This window comes from Danio aesculapii, chromosome 23 (genome assembly GCF_903798145.1).
Source record: "Danio aesculapii chromosome 23, fDanAes4.1, whole genome shotgun sequence".
Classification (NCBI taxonomy): domain Eukaryota; kingdom Metazoa; phylum Chordata; class Actinopteri; order Cypriniformes; family Danionidae; genus Danio; species Danio aesculapii.
Window position 1 is genome coordinate 17,451,750 of NC_079457.1, and position 10,063 is coordinate 17,461,812.

General features: G+C 34.6%; 1 protein-coding gene across 2 annotated transcripts; it reads left to right on the forward strand.

The window, feature by feature from the left end:
• The first annotated feature begins 175 nt into the window (after positions 1-175).
• On the forward strand, positions 176-8,277 carry pcmtd2a (protein-L-isoaspartate (D-aspartate) O-methyltransferase domain containing 2a). Of its 2 annotated transcripts, XM_056449052.1 has the most exons (7): positions 179-266; positions 420-612; positions 1,866-2,177; positions 4,380-4,482; positions 4,575-4,746; positions 4,844-4,967; positions 6,893-8,277. In XM_056449052.1, exons 3-7 carry the CDS (start codon positions 1,871-1,873, stop codon positions 7,315-7,317), a joined length of 1,131 nt encoding a protein of 376 aa, XP_056305027.1. In that variant the 5' UTR covers positions 179-266; positions 420-612; positions 1,866-1,870; the 3' UTR covers positions 7,318-8,277. The 2 variants fall into 2 exon arrangements, with proteins under 2 accessions (XP_056305026.1, XP_056305027.1); XM_056449051.1 differs by lacking the exon at positions 420-612 and having other exon boundaries at positions 176-266; positions 6,893-8,276.
• The last annotated feature ends 1,786 nt before the right edge of the window (positions 8,278-10,063 follow it).

A 10,063-nucleotide genomic window follows, 5' to 3' on the forward strand; every position in this document is an offset into this window, starting at 1 on the left:
GGAGTCAGGTGGCCAATGTTTACATCCAGCGCTGCTCTCCGTGAACGTTTATGAGGAGAAACCGAAACAGAGAAACAGCGGAAGACAATTAACCGGATGGACTGCGTTAACAGATCGTAACCAAGGTGTTGTTTTGGGGTGCCAGACGATTCGGCTCGGTCGAGTGTGAAGTCGTCGGGGTGTTTCCCGTGACGAGTTTCTCCCCAAAACACATCCATCCTCATATTTGTCCCGTCTTTGTCTTCATTTCTGACTACTTTTCGCAGGTAAGCCCATTATATGACTGGTGTTCGCTACATGTAGTGTAATTTTGTCATGATGTTAGAACGATAAAGTCTTTGTTAGAGCTGTGGTGTCGCGTGTAGAATGAACGCGTGATTAGAAATGACGGGTTTGATGTGTGTTGTTTTATAATTTAGTGAATTTTAGAAAACTACCCGGATGTTTAACAAACACACTGCACAATATATGCGATTGTTGGCGAATGGCGCAGCTGCATTTGAGCGCGCGGTGATTGGTGGACCATCCTTCACATCTGCAGTTTCTACACAGCGTCTCTGGGGAAGCTTCAACTTTCAGCAGCGCCACCATCCGTCAACTGGAGAAAATGAGGTTTTAGGCCCACAAAATATACTGGGTGTTTGGACACTTAAGTGTATGTATGTTTTGAGTGACCGTTGCATTAGTTAACTAAATGCATAATAGAGGGCATTTATTTTGCTGAAATACTACACAAACATACTTTTTGAGCTAAACTAAACAGTTTACAAAAAGATGTCTTAAAGGGGTACAGTTCAACCAAAATATTTTTTACTAACCCTCAAGTCGATGCAAACCTGTATGAGTTTCTGTTGTGTTCTGTTGAACATAAAAGATTTATTTGATGTAAGTTGGACACCAGTAGCCACTGAAATCCTTGCTGTCGTCCAAAGGCAAAGTGCACCCAAACTACACATTTGATAAAAAAGGACATCAATTAATAATAATAATAATAATAATAATAATTCTTTATGTGTATAAAGCTGGACATTCTTTTCTGGAGACTCAAAGCAGTTTACTCATTTTTGGGGGGGATCTCCTCATCCATCACCAGTGTGCAGCAACACCTGGATGATTGGATGGCAGCCATATTGCACCAGCACACCAGCTGATTGGTGGAGAGGAGACGGCGTGATGAAGCCAATTATGATTTGGGGTTGGTTGATGGACAGAGACCCGTAGGCAAATTTGCAAACATGCAGAACCAGAAACGCCAGCTGATCCAGCCGAGGCTCGAACCAGCGACCTTCTTGCTGTGAGGCGACAATTAGATTAGATTAGGATTAGAATGTCTTTATTGTCCCCGAAGAGCAATTAGGTTTAATGCTACCCACTGTGCCACTGCGCCGCTCGATGCTTGTTCAAACTACTTATTTAAAATAAGCTGAATCAACACAATTCTTGAGTTTTTTTGGAGACAACTTAATTATTTTATGTTCAATCTAATTAAATTCGTAAAAACAATTAAGTTAACCTAATCGATTTGTGTTGGGACAACATGCAGCAATTGTGTGGAACCCAGGATTTTTACAGGGTCTGTTCTTTTCATTATATTAGTTGTGTCAAAGGTAATATTAAAGGACATTGCTGTTTACTGTTCTATATCAATGTTTTACAATATACAATATCCAGTTTTACAATATATCCATTTTTCTTGACAACACACAATTATAGAGTAACACTAGAACTTGTAGCAAAGTAGTTATTGATCAATTCATCTTTGCTTGAAATCAACAGGAGTCAACAGGAGTGTTTCTTTAGTTACATAAGCACTTCCTTACTTGTATTTGTTCCTTACTTATTTTTTTTCTTTCCCTAACAAAAAGCTAAAATGGGAGGCGCAGTCAGTGCTGGAGAGGACAATGATGAGTTGATCGACAACCTGAAAGAGGCCCAGTACATCCGCTCAGATCTGGTAGAGCATGCCTTTAGGGCCATTGATCGTGCCGACTACTATCTGGAAGAGTTTCGTGACAGCGCCTACAAGGATCTGGCCTGGAGACACGGCAACATCCACCTCTCTGCACCCTGTATCTACTCTGAGGTGATGGAGGCTCTGGATCTGCAGCCGGGTCTGTCCTTTCTCAACCTGGGCAGCGGCACAGGCTACCTCAGCACCATGGTGGGACTTGTACTGGGTGAGTTATAAGAGAATGTGAATCATTTTGAATAACACTTTAAAATAACGCTCTAATTAGGGTCTATTAGTTAATGTACAGTTATAGTCAAAATGATTAGCCATCCTATGACTTTTTTTTTTTCTATTTCAAATATTTACCAAATTATGTTTAACAGCGCAAGCATTTTTTTCACCATATTTCCTATAATATTTTTTCTTATTTGCTTTTTTTTCTGCTGGATTTTAAAAAAAAACATTTTAAGGTCAACATTGTTAGCCCCCTTAATATTTGTTTTATTATCTACAGAACAAACCATAGTTATTTATTGACTCCCCAGATTTAGATTTTCTTCAAAGTATGGATAATGAATAAAAACTTGAAATAAATAAAAAATTGCATCTTTAAAAGGACAAACTTTTATAATAGGAAACAAAGCAATACATTTTAGGTTAATCACCTATCTCATATTTAATTTTGACATTTATTCATTCATTCATTTTCTTTTCGGCTTAGTCCCTTTATTTATCTGGAGTCGCCACAGAGGAATGAACCACATGGTTTTTAAATGCTTGATATAAATATATGAATACAAATTAAATTTCCTTTTGGAGATGTAAAAGCACCTTATCATGGACAAATAATTGGTTATTTCTATTCACGTGATTTTTATGTTTTGTTGGTAAATATTATCATAAAATGGAGAAAAAAAGAGATGAAAGAAGAAGAAAAGGTAAAACACTGGGGGGAAAACTGCATGATTTTTTACAGAAATCACAAATCTTTAATCATGCACTCACATACAGTTGAAGTCAGAATTATTAGCCCTTCTGAATTGTTAGCCCCCTGTTTATTATTTCCCCCGATTTCTGTTTAACAGAGAGATTTTTTTCAGCACATTTCTAAACATAATAGTTTTAATAACTCATTTTTAATAACTGATTTATTTTATCTTTGCCATGATGACAGTAAATAATATTTGACTAGATATTTTTCAAGACACTTCTACACAGCTTAAAGTGACATTTAAAGGCTTAACTAGGTTAATTAGGTTAACTAGGCAGGATAGGGTACTTAGGCAAGTTATTGTATAACAATGGGTTGTTCTGTAGACTATTGAAAAAGTATATTGCTTAAAGGGGCTAATAATATTTAACTTAAAATGGATTTAAAAAAATAAAAAATGCTTTTATTCTAGCTGAAATAAAACAAATAAGACTTTCTCCATAAGAAAAAATATTATTAGACATACTGTGAAAATTTCCTTGCTCTGTTAAACATAATTTGGGAAATATTTAAAAAAGAAATGACTTCAACTGTACTTTAACATATGTACAACATGTACAAAATACATCTAAGTCAAAGAGAAAATCTTTGTTTTTTTACATTCTTGAAAATATATTTATTTTGCGTTCTAGAAAAGAAGTGACATCATACTGATCTGGAATGATAAGAAAGAGTAAATGATTGTAATTTTGCAGAACATACTGTCTTAATTCCATACGCTGAACCAATTCAATGGGTCTTCTCAGAACATTCTATAAATCAAATTAAAGTTTTATATGGTACATTTGATCTTTAATAAACTAAAATGACTAAATCATGGAATATAATAAGAAGTAAAAACACACAACATTAATACATAGATAGAAGTTATAGCTATAGAATTTAAGAACAAATATAAAATATTGAAAACTTTAGACATGAAGAATATAGCTATAGAAAATAGAACACAATATTAAATATTAAAAAAAGGCTTAGCTATACAAACAAACATAGAAAACATTTAGTGTTTCTAACAAAGTGCCTGGTACATAGAGAGGAAATAGTGTATATTACAGATGGTTTGTCAAGCCCACTCACCTGCATAAAGCACTCGCAGAACAACACAATATATGACCAGGGTGTGTGCAAATGTGCATGAATGTGCATAAATATCCGTAAGTGCACTGATAATGATTATGTAAATTAGTCTTTAACTGAATTTTACTGTAAGACAGTTATGCAGTGTTACTGTATTTTAAAGTTGCATTGTGTGTGACAACTATATTTTACAGTAAAGTTATACAATACTGTAAATACATCTACAACAAGATAAATGGTGCTATAAATGTAAATACAGTATTTTTGCTGTAACTGCTATAATTACAGTAAGTTACTGGTGAAATGCACCCAGTAAGTAATTCATGTCATGGGATCACTGTCTTTGTCTTCATTTTCCAGGGTCATTTGGTGTAAATCATGGTGTTGAATTGCATGAAGATGTTATAGAGTATGCGTATCAGAAGCTGGACTTCTTCATCAAGACCAATGATAGTTTTGACAGGTGTTGTAACATTTAACTGTTGTGCTTCAATATTCAAATTAAATGCAGCATTGAAAAAATGAAATTTGACACTACTAACCTTTCTGGCCTAGGTTTGATTTCTGCGAGCCCTCCTTTGTGGTGGGCAACTGTTTGGAGATTGCGCCAGAAAGCAGACAGTATGACAGGGTTTACTGTGGCGCAGGAGTCCAGAGGGAACACGAAGACTACATGAAGAAGCTGTTGAAGGTTGGAGGAATCCTAGTACTGCCACTGGAGGAAAAGGTAAATAAACTGAACACACACACACAAATGATACAGTGCATCCAATTATAGGTAATGCAGGATATGTTTATGTCTGTGTATTTTTTATTTGTTCAAGCTCACTAAAATTACTCGGACAGGATATAACACATGGGAAATGAGAAAGATAATCGCTGTATCCTTCGCACCACTTGTGCTCCCAAAACACAAAGAAAATGGCAAACCGAGAGCAGTCTCTCTACGTGAGTAAAACATACATCATGAATATTCTGTATGCAGTTTGGTTGGATTTTTTTGGTATCTTAGTATCATTATTCTTAAAATAAATCAATTAAATAAGCAATATCACTGGAAAATATTCTCAAGAGAAATTTTGATATGACCCCAGGTTTGTATTTATTGAATCTTAATGCGAGCAATCTGTTTGAAAAAGATGCATTACAGTTATTTATTGTCCTGGTATATTTAGCTAAAAAATGTATTTTGCTACTTTGGTCTGCATCACAGGCTCCAGCTTTTAAAATGTGGTTATCACAAATTGCTACATGGCTACCATAAGAAAAACGTACCTGCGACAAACATAAAAAATCTGACAGATTTTTGCCAATTGGTTTCCCCTTTGGGAATAAATAAAATAGCTCTCTTTAATTAACACAGCATCCTTGTTATTTATTTACAATTATTGTTTAATCTCCACTTAAAGACTGTTTTAAAATGCTTTGATTGTACTTAATTCTATCTGTTTATTTATGATTATTTTTTATTTTCATCTTTTGTTATTTTCTATTTTTAAGACTGCACACTAATATTTTGTGAATGTGGACATACAATAAAAAATAAAAAATTAAGCAATGTCATATTTTAATCAGTTATTATTGTTACTGTCAATATTTATAATATAGGCAGTGTGTTCAGGGTTTGTTGAGAGTTTATAAATATATTCTGTATAAATGACATTTGTGCTTGGCATAAAATTAGCAATACCACTTTTGTTTGACATTGTTATTGACATAACATAAAAAGTGCAAAAAGAATTAAAAGGAAGTATTAAATGTATTGAATTGATCAAAACGGAAAACTTTTAGTGGCAAAATAAAATGCTGTTCATATGAATGTGTCTCTATTGAACTGATAACTTTGTTTCCACAAAACGGCCCTGTCATGATAAAACTACCATTTAAAATTTATTTTTAAATTATAATGATATGTCATGATACAATTTTACTGTATTAATAAGTCAATGAATGTATTTTGCACCAGAGATATACTGTAAGAAATAAAAACTAAATACATTTCCCCCCTAAATCTTACTGGCTCCAAACAAGATTGTCAATTAAAAAACAAACAATATATATATATATATATATATATATATATATATATATATATATATATATATATATATATATATATATATATATATATATATATATATATATATATATATATATATATACAGTTGAAGTCAGAATTATCAGCCGCCTTGTATATATTTCCTCCCAGTTTTAATTGAAAGTGGATTTTAACACATTTCTAAACATAATAATTTTAATAACTTATTTCTTTTATCTTTGCCATGATGACAGTAAATAATATTTTTATTGTCGGTGCCAGTGGTGTAGTGCTTAGTGCATCGACACATGCACTCTGGTGCTCACGGCGACCCGAGTTCGATTCCGCCTCATGGTCCTATGCCGATCCTTCCCCTCTCTCTTCTCCCCATCCTTTCCTGTCAATTCTCTCTACTTTCCTATCCAATAAAGGTGAAAACCCCGAAAATAATAATAATAATAATATTTTACTAGATATTTTATGATACTAGTATTCAGCTTAAAGTTACACTTAAATGCTTAACTAGGTCAATTAACTAGGCAAGTTAGGGTATTTAGGCAAGTCATTGTATGACAGTGGTTTGTTCTGTAGACAATTGAAAAAACTATTTGCTAATAATAGTGACCTTAAAATGGTATTAAAAATTAAAAACTGATTTTATTGTAGCCGAAATAAAACAAATAAGACTTTCTCCAGAAGAAAAAATATTATTATTATAGGAAATACTGTGAGAAATTGCTTGCTCTGTTAATCATTGTTTGTGATATATTTAAAAAAAGAAAATTCACAGAAGGGCTTATAATTGTGACTTAAACTGTATATATATTTTGTTCAGCTGCTATGTTCGAGGTGCGGAGTCTTCAGGATTTGTCTCGCATCAACATCCGTCACATTCTGAAGAAATGTGGATCCGGATCTTTGCCACAACCTCGGAGAACTGGACTGAAGCGAAGAAACCATCGCTCTCAGAAACGTGAGCACCGCGACACCCCTCTCCTGACCAACAGTTATCTGTTCATGAGTCGCTTGATTCCAGGACCCATGGACAACAACAACAACCAGTCCTCCACAGACAATGAGGACGAAGATGAAGACCTCCGACGGGTCTGTGAACTAGAGGAGAAAGAAGAGAACGAGAGGAGGAAAGAGGGCAGCGTTTTGGTGATGGACACTCCAGTAAACCTCTTAAGGGAGAGGATCCTCGGTCTACCTTTGCCAGAGCCTCTCAAGATGTATCTCCTCTACTACAGAGAGAAGTAAACCTCCTTTTCCAAATCAGTAGCCTACTCACAGCTAACTAACACTGTCATGGTTCTTTAGTCAACCACTTTCCTTGTCATGGTCACTTTTTATTATTGCGCCGCTTTTTTGTAATGCCAAGTTAAGATGCATCGTTTCATTTATCTGATGGGAAAATATGGTTCCACCAAGTCACAGAGAAATGCTAATCCATTTATAATGGGATCAACAAATGGATTGAAAACTCAATCTTAGTTGCGTATTATTTGTGATGGGATTTAAAAAAAAGGATTGGCTGATAATTTGCTAAATCTTAAATGCAATGTATTCTCACTTGTTTTGTGTGTTATTATATACCGTCTAGTTTCAGTTATTGGATTTACTATGAGAAGAGAAAATCAGAAAATTCTTGTCTAATCGTGTGCTGGATTACTCTTATATTGTGTGAAAATACAAAGACACGTTTAAAGATGTCAGTTGTCCATCCAAATTTGTGTCGTAAAATTTCAGGATGAAAGACTTTAATAGGTTAACAGATGTTTTGCCAATGAAAAAAAAGAGAACTTGTTTTTGTTTGTTTGTTTCCAGGACTTTTGTGTTTGCTTTTAAATAGCCTATAGTGATTCTGAATTCAGGTTCTGGTGTGCACTTTGTAATGTTGAATGCAACACAAGATTAACTGATTGTTTTTTGAATTATACTTGTTTTTTACTATATTCCAATATTATGACCAATCTTTCACCTTCAGAATATTTTTTTAAATCTGTGGGAAAATGTTAAGTAGAATTGCTTATTAACTGTAATGTATCACTATTGAAAGTGTACATGTGACAGTTGCTTCAGTTTAATCGGGTGCCAAAGGGTTAACCCTTATGTGCTGTTGGGGATGTTTTAATCCACTCTGGGGTGATTTTTTTTGTCTTAATTTGGCCACAACTTTCTCTGTGTTTCCGCTAGCAGAATGATTTTTGGTGACAAATCTTATTTTGACACATATTCTGGAAAAAATGCTTTGAAAATGTAAAAAAAAAAAAAATTAATAAACTCAACGATACACTTGGAACAAATTTACTACTCTTTTGTATTGTTATGGCCCGTTTCCACTGACTGGTACAGTATGGTACAGTACGGGTAACCTTTATAAGGCTTGTGTTTCCACTGCCTAAAGGGTTCCCATTTGGTGGGCATGGTGAACGACAGAAAGTTTCAGTTACGGGTTGTTCTAGCCTGATCTCAAGAGAAAACGTAAGTATTTTATGTTTTGTCAGTTTAGTGGCTAATTCATACGAATTCATACGAGTTCAGTCGTACGAAATTGTACGATTTTAAAAAGGAGGCGTGGCACCTAACCCCACTTCTAAACGCAACCGTCATTAGGGGATGAGCAAATCGTACTAAATTGTACGAATTAGATCGTACAAATTCATACAAATTAGCCACTAAATCAAAAAGTTAGGAATTGCCGTGAGATTGTGTTGGTTGTTCACATATCATGAGAAGCACTTCTCACAAAACAGATGCTTTATACACAAATGCTTGTGTATAAATGTTCATTACTAACCTTTCTATGAACATGATTTGATTATAGCTGCAGATCAATGAAAGTGCTAAATAGCCTACTGTAAAGTCTGCAATTATATAAAATAAATAAAAGCAACATATATGACCACATACAGACCCTTAAAGTTTCTGATATGTTGCCAATTATAGAAAAACTACACATCATACATTTAGTCCTTATTGGGGTTCAAAAACAACACGCAACATGTAGTCCACAGTCAGTGCAAACCTCTCATCTGTAATCTTCACCAGCACATGTAACCTCTGTTGGAAAGTAATTCCATCATTCCGGTTCATAGTAGTCCAAGATGTTATAATAACAGTTTAAGATGGCAGTTTGTTTATGTTTTATGTTGCTGAAAGAATCATTTGCTCCTGTTTTTTGCGGTTCACTCTTGCGTTTGTCCGTTTCTGAGAGGATTGGATGTCAGAAGGACTTCAATAATAAAAATGCATCAATTACATTTTTTTCAATATTGTTTTGCATAAATCTGTCAATCAACTTCAGTTATGATCAAAGCTACTAAATGTTTAAAAAAATGTACAGAGTTTTTAATCAGGGCTAACGCATTTTTACAGCAATTAAATTAGTGGAGATTTTCATCCCTAATGGCCCGTTTCCACTGAGTGGTACGGTACGGTTCGTTCGGTACGCTTTTATGGCCGTTTCCACTGTCAAAATGTATCTAAAAGCGAACCGCACCATACCACTTTTTGGGTACCCTTTGTAAAGGGTACCAAAAGGCAGAGCTAGAAACACAGCTGAACGCTACTGGTTTACAGAGATACGTTACTTGCGCACACAAACTGGAGAATGAAGAAAATAAAAGCGCCATTTTTAAATACACGGCCAAGACATTACATCGTAATACTATATTCATATAATAACAACCCATGGTCGACCAGAGCTCAAACAAACCTTGTCATTGTCTTGATGAACAGCCACAAAGCTATGAACAACAAAATCTGCTGTTTCCTTTTGTTTTATGAGTCTGTCTGAAAGTGTGAGCAGTTTCATTTTCTCCAGAGAGCTTGCGTGCGTGTCTATATGTGAAATAACGAACCTTTTCAGTTGATAATTTACGTGGACGTGAATAATGAAGTGCTTCTGACATTCTGAGAAGCCTGAAAAACCAAAGTAACAAATTATTCTTTCAGCATCCTAAAACAAACAAAGTGCCATGTTTAACTATTATCATCACCTTTC

Bases quoted from the DNA above. Each gene is read 5' to 3' on its own strand.
- pcmtd2a (XM_056449051.1), top strand. From the start codon at position 1,871: ATGGGAGGCGCAGTCAGTGCTGGAGAGGACAATGATGAGTTGATCGAC. The intron at 2,178-4,379 runs GTGAGTTATAAG...TTCATTTTCCAG, and splicing joins CATGGTGGGACTTGTACTGG to GGTCATTTGGTGTAAATCAT. The intron at 4,747-4,843 runs GTAAATAAACTG...TATTTGTTCAAG, and splicing joins TACTGCCACTGGAGGAAAAG to CTCACTAAAATTACTCGGAC.